We start from the raw sequence: 14,555 nt of genomic DNA, 5'->3' as shown, positions 1-14,555 counted from the left end.
TCTTTCCAAACTCAGCAGTCTGGTCAGCAGCAGAACTCCCAGAGACAATACAACAAGTAAAACCCAATACAAATAGCAATATTTTCCTATCCTATGCATGCTGCTGCATGCCAGGGAGAAAACACTGGAAAACTGATTTGTACCAAAATGCTTGCTCCCTCCCTATTTTCTTCAGAAAATTTGTTCAGAATCTGAGTACAGGTGTCAATAGAATACATTTCTAAACTGCAAGACAACCTGTAATGCACCTTGGCCTTAAGCAGCTGTGTTGCAAGCTTGAGTTTGTCTGTATTATGGATTTTGAAGACAAAATGAAAGTTGGGCCTCATCTGCTTTATGCTCAAAGTTGTGTTTCAGCAGCTCTGCTCTGAAGCTACAAGAATGATAAGTATCTAGCTTCAGTTATTTCACTGTCCGGAGCTGAGCTTAGCATCTTCCTTGCATGAATTATACATTCTGTACATTTATGGCTAAACTTTTTGATTTTGCAAAGACCTGCATTTTCTGTTTCTGGAGTAAGTCAGGGAGGATCAGTGTATTTTTTAAACATAGTCCTGGAATGCAGCTCTGCTCCTAGCTGCATTCACAAAACAAAACAGAGAATCAATGAAGGGATGCCCACTTGTATCACATTGCCAGCCTTTTCTTTTATTTAACTGTAATTTAGGAAATAAAATTTTTTTTTTAGTCCGTGGCACAGGATTTATAACAAAGCAATCCAAAGCTATCCTATGACTATGACTCACTTTCCTGAGCCAATTACCATGAAAACTGGAAATGATGCAAGAGGCTGTTACTGCTGGTCAAAGATCCATCATAGCATCCACTAAGTCATTTATACTCCCAGGGCTGCATTTTACAGTAAATGAAAGCAGAGAACTGTCAGGAACATGCTGTTGGGAGGGGTAAAACAAACAAACAAAAGTAAAAGAAGTAATGAATCAGTGTTGGTAAGTCAACCATGCATCTTGAGTGCACATAAAGCATCTGGGGAAGGAGGCAGGGGAGGAAAGCTTTTCTGGTTGAAAAGTATAAAGTTTTATGACATGAAGAACCCATCACATACCAGAATCTGACAGAAGTACAGAACATGTCCACAGCTGGAAGGGGAAGCATGGTGGTGGCCATAAATTGACAGGCAAATATGGGCTGCATAGAGCTGGGCTCTGCCCAGAACAACTTTGAGCAGCAGTGGAAGATGCTGAATGCAGTTTGTCAGAGGCAGAATATCAAAGCACAGACACCTCAGGGTAGGACTTCTTATTAACCATACCTCTTACTGAGGACTAGACTTCAAAAAAATGTTTAACTAAGGAGCCTAGTGATACCCAGAAAAGTATTTAATAAAGCAAGGGTACAATATGCAAAGAAAGGCACTGGGAAACAGCAACTAGCACTTTAAGAAGGGCCCACTTAATTTCTTTCCATCATACAGAGGGTAGAGGTATTATGCAAAGCTGCCTGCATAAAAGTGTCATATTGAGACTGTGCAGCTATCAGGGAGTGATGCTGGGAGTTTAAATAAGCAGCACCAGCACAGTTCCTTGAGTGATGAAGGGATCTTTAACATAAAGGACCATTACTGCAGCACAGGCTCTAATGTAGTGTTCTTTCCCTCTGCAGCACAGCATAATCTGGAGGATTCCTGATGACAATGTTGCATCTGCTGTTTTAGTTTCCTTTGCAAAAAAACACAAAGAAAAAGGCTATGTACCAATCTGCTTTGCCTTGCCATTTGTCAAAATGAATGCAAATTCCTATGCTGCCTGGGGACCACCTCTGCAGCTAACAAATAAAAAAATATTGCTGCAGTGTACTAAGATATCCCTCTGAAGTGAAACAGGAGGTTCCCAGAGCTTCAGAAGCCGGCACTGCCTCTCTACAATCGAGACTCTAAGGAAAAAAGAAGGTTCAGTACTCTTCAGCAACAGAATATGATCAACTAAGATGCAACAAGCAACAGTTTATTTGTAGAAAAGTCCTTTAAAATTTTACTACATTGTAAGATTAAGGAAAAAATAGTCTTAATGTATGTACATACAATATATATAAACAAACACATATCGCACCATGAAAATTACATGCTTTTTAGAACAGAGAATGGGTCATATTCCCTCATATCAATTTTAAAGTTATCACTGCAAGAAACCTTGCTTCCTTTTTTTTTTATCCCCATCGAAGTTTTCAAGTACAGGAAGTAAGTAACGCAGGATCTAATAGTAGAAAACCTTTGTTATACACAAATTACAACTGACAGCTAGACAATATTATTCTGCAGTATCCAACACTTGTGTTTTTTGAACTCTGTAATGATATGAACTTTTACCTGAGGTGCATGGAAATAATGAAGCATGATAATTGGCAAGTTTAAGAGATTTTCACATTATGATCTGACTGCAATTGAATTTGATTAGGTATCACATGTCTATACCCATAGTACTGGCACAGGAATGCTCTGTGTGAGTCATCACCAATGTCTTAGAAGTGCAGGAAAAATTAAAAGGCAAGCACCACTTGCAATGATAAGCATGCAGACAATTTAAGTGAAACAGAGGTAGCATGTTCTTGTAACTCCAGCAGGGTCATTCAAATCAACTGCACCCTCCCTTCTGCAAAAGGCACTCGCTTTTTCAGCTAAAAACAATGCGCTTAAATTTGGTCAGATTGATCACAAATGGTGGATTTTGCTCCTTAAAAATATTAAAAAATTTCAAGCAGGGGACACAGTGAAAAGAAAAAAAAGGGTGTAAGAAATACACATTTAAGGTAATATGTGCTATTATTCTCCCCCTATCTTTTATGGGGAGAATTATATAAAACAGTTGCAATATATAATCCAAAAGTTAAGACTTTCCAGTTGAAATGGCAGTATTAAGCAGCACATTCTGTATCAGGAATAGTTTTAAACCACCAGAAGTACAACAGTCTTTTTAATAAAGAGCAACAATTCACAGTTAGGAGCAGAAAGGTTATGCACATAAACGGTGGCACTAGAGAAGGATCCTTTGACGTAAAATCTCATAAATTAGTATGCACTGTAACTCTTATACTGTATCTTTTATCCTTTCACCAGTTTAAAAGGACGTCCACGCAAAACACTTCCTCTTACCGTGACACTACAGAGCTAATTGAGTTATAAGATGTGCCACTGTTGCAACTGGAAGCATAAGCCTCTTGACCGTTAGCATCTAAATTAATTTTGAATACAGATGATGCCTTCAGTAAAAAATCTGCTGCATCTCTGCGACCTAATTCCCTCAGCTTAGACATCAGGATACCTACAGTACTCTCAGGTGCATTACTCCATTCCTGCAGAAGGGCATGAACTGGACTTGAAAGAAAGTAATTTTGTGTTCCATTATTTGTATTGTACTTTGCAACAAGATCAGGGAGGCCCAGGTTCATGGCCAGAAGGCACCAATCTTTGCCCATAGGATCAGGTGGATCCAAAAGTCGACTTAATTTTCTCCTGGTAAGTAGATTCAGATCGGAAACATGAATATCCATTCCTAGACTTCCCTGGGAGTAGACATCAAGACACCCAAAACACAGTATACTGCTAAAGCTCTCTTTATATCCTCCCATAGTGTTAGTTAGTGATGTCTCCTTTTGACTCTGTGCACGGAAAAAGTCTCTAGGCTGGTAGACCATTACTGGCTCATGATGCTCCCTCAGCTGCTGAGGACTAAGGTAGTATTTCCCAGTCAGAAGACCTGGTAAGGTTGTGGCTATTAAGTTATCAATGGTGCTGCACACAGAATCCAGAAGTAAACAACACTTGATCTTCTCTGTTTCCAGTCCTCTAACTTGAACCTCTATACCCTGACCATGATTGACTAGCAGCACTAAAAGCTCAGTTCCGCGATTCATAATCTTTGATCCGTTTACCCACAAACGTATATCAGCATCTCCCTCTGTGCTCTGTTGATGAATCCACCTGCATAGATTCACCTGAACTTTATGAAAAATTCCACAAGGAAATGGGGTAAGATGTTCCACAGGAACGATTCTAACACCCCCATAAATCAGCACTTCATCCTCCTCATCTGTCCAAGACCTATGGAGATTGTCAGTCTTTATGAGAGCAGGAATGTCCACCATTGCTCCACTACTAAGGTCCCTTGCACAAATATCCATGGCATCCAAAATCTGTATCAGTTCTTCCACGTCACTATCTGTCACCAGACGCTGGATGTCCTCTATAGTGTATCGGCCTCTATAGTGATGGAGGGCTTTTGGGTTCTCCACTGACAAGATTTTTCCAAGGACATTTGAACAGAGCCAGCGAGGATCCAGAAGCACAACATCTTGGACAGTTTCACTCTGCATAATGTTTATCTGTTTATAAATATGAAAGTTACTGTTTACATCTGTATTACATACTGTATAACAAGGTGTTAGCCCACATTCTCTCCTTCCTAACATAACCAAATAATTTGATTAACACTGCTCACGGGAGAAAAACAAACAGTGCATTTTAATATCTGGCAAGTGCTCAGAAAAAAACCCAGATTTGGTTCTTGATTTCCACTAGTAATGGAATGATTAGAGCTCAACAGCTGGAAAGCCTAGTCATGCTCTGCAAGCTGTTTATGCAAAGGTTTTATTCTATGATTCAATTTCTAATGGACACATATAAATTTCTCATATGCAGTGAACACTTCATTGAAGGTGATGGCATATGGATCCTTTCTGGGCATTTTATCTTCTTACAGCTGTAGCTATAAACTGTAATTCTTCCTGTCTCAAAGAGATTATGTTGAATGAAACAGAAGCCATAAGACAATAATAATAACAAAAAGCATTAATAACTAGTCTCTACTTCTTATGATGTCTTAAGAGGGAGAGAAAAAACCCCAACTTTAGACATTTGCTTAAAATCATAAAGCAATATTCTACCAGAAGAGTACCTTGCTAATGAAGAGATTCAATCTAGGTAAAAACACTTACCTCTCCTATACTATGCAACTGCTGTGCAATATGCCGTAGGTCGTTTTCACTTGCTAGGGGATTAAGATGTTCCTGTACATCATATACAAACTGCTGCAAGGACATCAGCTGGTTGGGTCCATTAATTTTTCTCCATGAAGGCAGTGTGGAGATTATTTTTTCACAGAGATGAGTCATAGGTGGGCAAGTCTTAAATGAAGCACAGAAAACATCCATTTGAGAATAATGATACTATTGGTTTGGTGCTGATGGTTTTGTTGTTGTTGATGATGCTGTTGTTTTTGGTTTTGGTTTTTTTTTATGGTAGTCTAATGCATTCATAATGTATATTTAGACCTAAAGAGTTCCCCTTGTGCTGGACCTTTATCATCTGGCATTCACTTTCCACAAGATCAATTTAACTCTTCTTAAAAAAATGAATTCCAGAAACCACTTTTTCACTGAAATAAGCAATCATCATCATCATCATGGCTAGGCTTCGCAAACAAAGATTTGGGAAAGGCCGAAATAAGCAAACGTTCCTAGTATCACCATGAGTTGCCTTCATGCATTTTTAAGTTGCTCTTATTACTGAAATTATCAAAATTTATTTAAAATTTGTAGCCATAAATACCTCTGCAGGACCAATTTACTTCAAAAGGTGAGAAAGCACGGTACCAGACAAGAAGCAAAAATGGTACTTTCATGTATTGACTGTCTTAGACTTCACTGATACCTTCTTTCTACACTCTCAAGCCACAGCATGCACTTCTTATGCAGCAAAACCCTTTTTAGATTTCAAGCCAGTGATCACAGCTACAATAAAGTTTTTTCAGAGAAGGAAAGCCTATTAAATCAAGAGACCATTGGGAATGTAAAGTAGACTGAATTTTGCATAAAACTAAATATTTTCCTCAACCCACAGAATGAACTCAGTAATACATTCATTTTTAATTAACTTTAAAAAATACCTATCAGAAGTAGCTGCAGAAAATCTTGTTAGTGTGTAACACAACTAAGAAGGCCCTTGGTATGAAGAAATAGAAATCCATTTAGCACAGGCTACATAAAAATTTGACTTGGTTACCCTTAGTATGGAAGTCTCTGTGGATTCATGATGCTAACAGCAAACCATGGTTACTTTACCTTTGGTCTCATATACATATACCTACACATACACATACAACTGCAAAATTTTTCAGTTAAAAAAGGCAGTTAAAAGTTAATACATATTCATTATCTTTATAACAGTTGAGGAAACTGTCCTACTCTGATGTTTAATTTAAGAAAAACGTATTTGCCTGAAATATATTTATAAAATATTTCTCTGTTTCTCTGTAATACAATGCTGATTAAAAAAAAAGAACAAAAAAGGGTCAATGTTGGAATCAAATCACTGCCAATCAAAATACAAAACTATGACTTTGAACTGAAAATCTCAAATTGTTTTCTTTCAGTAGAGAGCATTTTGGTGACCTGCTGAAAACAGCTACAATTTTCAAAATAAAGACTGAATCTTTGATGTCAGGAGGTTGTTTATCATCTGACCTGTAAAGCATGCTGCTAAAAATATTGGAACAGCACTTATTTCTAGATGCTTCACAATATAAGTTCGAAATTTACAGTAAATTATTAAACGTGATGTTCACATTTTGGCTGATCCAACACAGGACATAGGACACTACTTACAGAAATTATCTGGCTTCTTATTTCTTGCAAGTGATTTCGGAGAAGCTTCATATCTTTAGACCCTGATGCTCCAGCATCCAAGACAAATAACTTTTCTGAAATTTGCAAATCATTTCCAAATCTAAAAGACAAAAATTATTGTTTACTTAGTCTCAAATCCAGTTTATATCTTAATACAGTTGTACTTCAGTCTTAAATTTCACAAGAGATATTTTTCTTCCAGGAATGATAAAGTAATGACTGTGCTAAGATATTTTATAATAACAGACAGTATAGCTGCTTCTAGTTGTCTTGAAAATAAGCAGATATTGAGAGAAAATTGTTTTCTCTCAGGATGATGGCTGAAGATGTGGAAGAAAATTATAACTGCATCACATGACTTGAAAATACAAACCAAAACATTTTACTAGAGAAGGGATTACAGGAATTAATTATTTTTAAGGTCGTAATGTTTGTTGCTTTCTTTCTTCTTACTTTAAATAGTCCAGTTGTCATTGCTTTTGACACCAGCTCTCTTTCTCACTTGCTTTTGACTTTTCAACCACACAAATCTGTTTTCTGAGTTCTGAAGAGATTTGCATTTAAAAAAATTCCAACACCAAAGACTACATAGGTATTTTCTATCCGTTTATTTCAATAGATCAAGATACTGCCCTACTAGTATTGTGCTGGAATTCCTACATCTGTTTCTTGTACAGTCCAGACAAGTGTCTGTGCTCACAGGTATGAATGGTTTCTCATAGCACGTGCTACCCACTTGTGTGCTCACTGGGAACACAAGTTATCGTTACTTTAAACAACAGCATGTTCATGAAAAATTCCCTATTTCCATCTACCATTAGTACATGCTCCAGATATTTGCTGAAGAATGCTAGAAGTTTCCCTAACTTCTAGATACCTCTTGGATGACCTTGTCACCTGTGTGACTCTATATGTCCAGCCTTTTGCAAACTGTGTAGGGAGTACCTCCAGGCCTCATTTAGGCTTTTTTCATACCTATCCCTAAATCACTTCAGAGCAAAGCGTGGTTCTCTCGTAAAGTTGCCTCTTTTTCATCCAGAATTTTTAGCTGAGAACTGCTCACTTTTCTGAGACTGCAAAACCTGAACACCAGCACATTAGAAAGAAAGCTGAAATGGGCCTTTGGATGTACCCTAGTGTTTACAGCGCGAGACCTCCTAAGCCACAATTCATTTTGGCAACACTTGGCTCATTTTAGCGGTAAATATTTCAATTTTAGCACAATACAGGCTTCCTGAACATATTCAAAATATCATAATATCATAAAGCTTAAGCCATATAAAAACCTTTTACATATACATTTTGGTATTTTTTCTTTCCAATTAACATGTTTAAACACTACATATAAATGCACTCCCCACTTACCTGTTTTTGATTTCTTTCAACAGTGACATGTCTTTGTCATAGTAGAACTCTCCCCCAGTAGGCCGAGGAAGATTCACTATGTCAGCATGTGTGGCAACCAAAACAACATGCAGGGGTCTTTTCAGCTTTCCACCAAATGCTAGAAGAGAAATAAGAGGACTCCCTCACTGTGAGACATGCCTATAGAGATGGGTGTCTTACTGAGCCAGAAAAGCAGAAATACATTTTACATTCTTCATATCAAGCACTTTTATGGTGGATTTACCAACTCTAAGCATAGGCATTAATAGTATAACCGCTGGTGCTTTGGCTATTATCTGCTTATAGGACTGTCTATATATTAATAGCTAGACTATTTGAATAACATCAGATACAGTTATATTACATTAGTTGTTTCTTTTCCACAAAACCAGTAATCAATAGCACTAATGATACATCTATTAACTACAAAATATGATAGTGTGAGGAAAAAATATTCAGAAATAACAGCTTTTTGAAAGGGTTTTGCATAATCTTTGGGTGGTCCTTAATACTAGAGTTCTAGAGTAGAGGATTGTAAGTAGAACACAAAACGTCTACAACATTCATATGTTGATATGAATGCTACTTTGCAGTACTTACACAAACAATGACCTCTCACTTACGTGAGAGTTAAGTAGGAAAGTCTGGCAGAAACCATGAAAAAGAATGAAAAAGAAAGAAAGATACAAATGGCATGAATGAGGTGACAGTACGGAACACAGAGTTTTCAATCTTTTCTCAAACTGATTTTCCAAAAAAGAAAAGACATCATTAGACTATTTTTAAAAGAGACAATACACCCAATCCTGCTGTTTTAGCCTGAAATAAACTTCACATGGGATAAATATGGTTACATCACTGCTCAGTTCTCATCAATTAAGAGCTACATAATCTTGATTCTTTCTTTAAAAGCCACATTTCCCCAAATCTCTGCATAACACTTCCAGGTGAGTATTTTGTAATTATCTTTTTTTTCTTTTTTTTTTTTTTTTTGGCAGTTAAAGGACTTCGACAAAATAACTAGAAAATAATTCCAAAGATTTTAACTTTTCTGCTAACATCAGTTAATAAATATTACTTGAGAGATCTGTAACAATACAGAGCTGCATGGCTGCCCAAATTGAGCTGATCAGTATGAAGACAGATTTAAGCAAAGTATCTAAATAATCCTGATAATCAGATCAGCAAGAAGAAAAAATTAACTGAAATTCTGACTCTGAAGAACTAAGTTTCCTTGCTAGACTGGTGAGCCACAAAAAACTTTCAGCAACTGCAAATTAACTGTACTTGCAAACTTTTCTGCAAATTTCTGAGCTATTACTTCCAGAGTCAATTGATTGCTGGTTAGATCCAAATGCTCATATTGTGAAACTTAGATTTGATCTTAAAGAGAAAATAAAAGAATACAGTGCCTGAACTGAAAACTGAAGGTTGAACTTGGCTCATTATCATTATCTGGCTGAGATAATGCATACAGCTTCAAGCAGAACACAGAAAGAGAGAGGAAATACTCTTTGCACTATGTAAGTATTTAATACACTTGTCTGGTGAATCCCTAGCAGCGTTACAAATGTCCATGAGTGCTGAGTTAGGTCTGGAATAATCTTTCAGATCACAGACCCAAAACACATGTCAGAGCTTGGTTAATCCATGAAACTGTCAAAGTCTGCCGACCAATACTCAGCTACAAACAGTATATAGTATATATATAGTATATATACACCTAGACTAACAGATGTTTTAAGAAAAAACTTAATTGGTTTGCCTGCCAAGTGATGTTCAGTGTGTTAGAAAGCTTGAATATAAACCAAGTAAAATTACTTAAACCCTGTGCAAAATTGGAGAATAGGTGAAGTTGAAATTCACAAGAAATATTTATTTCTGTACACCCTGATGCACCAAGAAGTTATCATATTTGAAGTCCAAATACAATTCTAGTTAAACACATTAAAGTTGCACATACTAAGGGGTAATGCTATTTTACAATACTGTTCTGTCCTGTTCTCACTGACAAGAGTCACAAATTTATGCTGAAAACACAGTTAACTGGGGCTAGATAAAAGCAGAATTTAAGTAATGTGTTGCACTGAACCTCATGACCCTTTATAATTGGACTAAGTGGGGTGTACAACTCTTCCAGCTTCTTCCACAGATAAAATTAGCTTTTTGTAAGAAACCTTGTGTAAAGTTTGTTTGAATACATGGGGATGAAGACACATAACAGCAACGTGTACAAAGTTGCAGAGAAATACAAGAAGTTTTATTCTACAGTCATTTAATACTTCATTAGCAGGCAGAAGAACATACCTATTGGTTCCTCAACTGGGACCAACGATTTCAGGAAACTGAGCCAAAAGGTCACTTGGTTTAACTGGATTTCATAAGGCTCCTCGAGACTAAAAAGCACTATGTGAATTGCAGTGTGATCATTTGCAGCAAAATAATCATAACAGCAGAAGTATACAGGATTCCCAGAGAATTCCCAGATGCTGAAATCACCAACTCCTGAAAAACAGACACCAATTAAGAGATCACACTTCATCAACAAGAAACATCTAGCCAGCGAAAGACAAACAAGAGTTAATCGAATTTAAACTTTCACAAAGATAAATCGTATGCATGTGAGAAAACAAGACTGCAAAAGCAATCATGAACAAAGGGAGTAGAGTTTCAGAGGCTTAGAAGGTGGGTCCTCATAATCTGTTCCTCTCTCACATTCCTCTCTAGGACATTCAGCTGTATGCCACATGGAAGCACCTGTGTTATATGCATGCAGTCTTATGCATTAAATTGGGCTTTGCATTGCACAACAGCAACAGATGTTGTAATTGCCTTGAAAATCAAGAATAACACTTCCCATTCTTTTCCTGCTCACCCCCAAAATGCTTAATATTTTATTAATTTTTCTTCTTAACATGACACTGCTGATGTTAAAAAATAGTTGAAGCACATTCTCAAAGAAGCCACTTTGCTTTACAAAATTGTACTATTCTCAGTGCATTGGTAAACCAGGACTGAAGAATCACCATGCTAAGAATCCTAAAAGCCCCATGCTTCTTTTTGCCATTTCCTTTAGCTTCAGGTGATAAAAGTATTAGTGTGTTCCACTGTATGGCACTTCCCAGATACACTTCACATCATGGTGAAGTCTGATGCACCTGTACTACTTCTAGTTAAATAAATGCTCATTAAGATGTGCCTCAAACTTCTAGAGGGAAAGAAGCCACCAATGTACTGTTATGAGTACAGATATTCAGAGTTCACCTCATGTGTACTCTTTCATTCTACATCAAGATAGCACAGAGAAAGATATAAGAAAACCCTTCTGACAGTCTGTCACAATTCTGTTCCTCTGCAGAATTTGACATGGTTTCAAATTATACCAAAAGAAGAAATTAGCCTGGACAAAGAACAAGATTTAGCTACATGGCAAACTCTTCAGCATCTAGAATAAATGTTTTTGGTCACTGCATTTGTTCCTGTGCATATATTGCATTCATAAATAGGTTTCTCTCTTCAAAATAAAAATCTTGATTAATACTAACTCAGCCTCAAAATTGTATGACACCCATTTTCCTCATAATGAAGAGATCCTACCGGGAGAGATATTACCACCTATATAAATAGCAGTTGGTATGGCTAGTAGAGGATAAGCACCATTTGTGTGGTCAGAGTCAAAAGCCATATAAGTACTTACGACAACTGCTTTGATTGATCTCTCTTTAGTTGAAACCTGCTAACTGGTTTCAACTGCAAAGCAGTTAGCTTCCTTGGAAAAAAACCAAATGAAATCAGAAGCTCCACTCACCATGACTGATGAGCTTCAGGGCTCACCAAACATGGCTCTAGCCCTGTCACAGGGTGAGAACAGTAGGTCCTTTGTAAAGCTGGGAACAACTTAAATGGTGAGGACACTTGACTTTACTGGACCAGATTAAATCTGATAAAATTCCCAAAGGACATAGAGGTGAAAGAGCCTTCACACTAGCAGTCACTTTGCCAACCTGCTCCGGTTATAACAAATCCCTCCTTTCTTCTCCCCCACTTACTCATGTCAAAAATGTTTCTATGTGATCCTATGAAGATTATGACATGAGCGATTACTATGTATATTAGAGCTACAGAATTTTAGGCAGATTTACTTTCTCCCTAAACAAATCAAATCCTTACAGTGTTGCATTGTCAAACACTACTATATCGGGTCAGATTTTTTTCCACTTTTATTTTTAAAAACAAGCAAAATGGCATAAACTATTCTGCAGCATTAAGGCACCCCAGCCTAGGACTCTGCTTACCATGCAAGCACGCATTTTGGATATCAATGGCCTTGGTGGACTGGTCATCAGCAGAGAAGTGAGAGTGATGAGCAGGTGAAACGAAAGTTCCTAATACTCCTTTGGTCAGGCCTGGCTCAAACATCATACTACGGCTTCTTACGCTGACATTTTCACAACCAGGATAAAGATTCGTAATACTTACTGAAACTGGGTCAGGGAAAAGAAAATGAGATTACAAACCATGTGAAAATCACTACCAGATCACTTCAAAACAAGTATGCAAGACATAAAAGCAGATTAAAAACCCCAAGGTGCTCTTCAAAGAAAGGAGATGACTGTGAAGCTGTGAGCATACGCAACTACATCCTTATTCTGAATGATTCAAAGGAAAATACTAGAATGATCCCATACAGCACTTACGTCCATTAGCAGATATACCACTGAGTGGGAAGGATAGGAAAACCTGAATTATATGTGTACAAATGGTTTCAATAGTTAAAGTTCTATATTGCAAAAATATACTGGTGGAGTTTTTTTAGCTAAGGGCTGCAATTTCATAGCATGGTCTAATTATATTATTGACATGGAAATGTTACGTATTCATATCGCCGATTCCTGCAAGTAATGATAAAAAATATCACTGTGTAACAATTGTTTCTGGGGACGTGGGGAAGAAAAGCAGGCCCCTAACCAAAACTGTTTTACTAATAACCAATATTTTTAGTTCATGCTTAGTTCAGGTTCCCAGAATGTAAATGAGAAGTGAAAGGGCTTTTTAACTGACCTGCACCATCTAGTGGATAAGGCAAAGATTTCTTTCCTCCACTAGATGGCAAATTCTAATATTTGGGTTTTACTATAGGAAGAAATTACCTCTTAGCAGTAAAACTATACTTTCATGTTTGATCTCCTACTGTAATATTTAAAATATTTGGGCTCTCATAAATAAATACAGGGTAAATACCCTTATTTTTACAGAATTTAAACAAACACATGAACAAATAAATAATGTGATCAAGTATAGACCAAGTTGTGCTGATTTAAATATTTATCTGATTATGTCATTCAACACATAACATCATTTACATGTTATGTAATTATTTACATCCAAAAAGAACATCTACTGTAAAAAGCAAAAAAGAAACTTCCAAATGTTAAAATAATACCATAGTAGCTTTGTTTGTATAGAACTGCACAACTTTCTGGCTTTATATCCAGGTAAGCTATTTTCAAGTCCATGCTTAAAACTGACCATTACTTCTACCTTGATTTGCCAATGTGATCAGTCTTTCTGACTTTATGATGGTGTGAGCATACACCACCTCTCCTTTTGTTCTGTTACCAATCAACATTAAAAAAACCCAAACAATCTTCAGCCAAAACCTTCCTGCAAGTTCTTTATTCTGGTGTCACAGATGTGAGCCCCTTGTATTGAGTAAACAACAAATGCAATAACAATCTCTGTCCCATGGATCTTGTCTTGTTAAGTCACTCTGTGAATGTCTTATAGCTTCCTTAGGTGACTAGAAAGAAAGTAGAGATGAAATCTACTGCTACTACTGTTCTAACATGACTTAAAAAATGATGAATGAAACCCAAACTTACAAGTATTATCCAGAAGTTGTTTTTTTTAAAAAGGCAACTAAACTAACACTTATATAATAAGACTACTAAATATCAGTTTAAATTTGAGCTCCTCGACACACTTAGCTTGTATACATTGTGCAGCCTCTGAGATTAGAAAAGGAACCTGGACAAATAGTTCACTGCTCTTTCCGCTGTCCTTCTGTGGGTTTTTCCAAAGCTGGGTATATGCTTAAGTACAAACCTAACTAGTTCCTCCTCATCTTGTAGGTCTCCCCACTTAGCACAGGCCAACTGGTGCTACACAGGTAATATATTTCCCTAATATTTGCATTTATTTCAGTTTAGAAAATGTTCATTTTCACCTTGTTTGGAGATAACTTTAGACACCTCTAACCAGGCTAATTCAATCCTGTACCTTATGGAAAAGCACTCCATAGCATCAGAGGAAGTTCTGAATCCTATTATTACTTAAAAATCACAAAGATGTAACAATTGTTTCAATTTTGTACACCATTTATTGAAGCTCCTCCAGCAAAAAGGAATCTGGTTATGACACAGGCGGTTACAGCCTAGGACTTCTGGTGAAAAATAAACACCATGTTTACAAGTCCTGTCCTCCACTCTCCAAGTTCACTTACGCAGCACGTAAGCAAATAAAACCTTAAC

General features: G+C 36.9%; 1 protein-coding gene across 1 annotated transcript in view; it reads right to left on the bottom strand.

Annotated features, from left to right (window-relative positions):
* Positions 1-1,935: 1,935 nt before the first annotated feature.
* DAPK1 (death associated protein kinase 1) overlaps positions 1,936-14,555 on the bottom strand; it is a 91,195-nt gene continuing 78,575 nt past the window's right edge. The window contains exons 21-26 of the mRNA XM_032675697.1: positions 12,321-12,509; positions 10,333-10,530; positions 8,005-8,143; positions 6,619-6,739; positions 4,951-5,139; positions 1,936-4,338 (exon numbers count right to left, since the gene is read on the bottom strand). Of these exons, the coding sequence (XP_032531588.1) occupies positions 3,106-4,338; positions 4,951-5,139; positions 6,619-6,739; positions 8,005-8,143; positions 10,333-10,530; positions 12,321-12,509 (2,069 nt within the window). The 3' untranslated portion in view covers positions 1,936-3,105. The remainder of the gene's footprint in view (positions 4,339-4,950; positions 5,140-6,618; positions 6,740-8,004; positions 8,144-10,332; positions 10,531-12,320; positions 12,510-14,555) is intronic.

Source organism: Chiroxiphia lanceolata, chromosome Z (genome assembly GCF_009829145.1).
Source record: "Chiroxiphia lanceolata isolate bChiLan1 chromosome Z, bChiLan1.pri, whole genome shotgun sequence".
Lineage (NCBI taxonomy): Eukaryota > Metazoa > Chordata > Aves > Passeriformes > Pipridae > Chiroxiphia > Chiroxiphia lanceolata.
The sequence above is the reverse complement of the archived record's forward strand: the minus strand, read 5'-3'. Positions and strand labels throughout refer to the sequence as shown.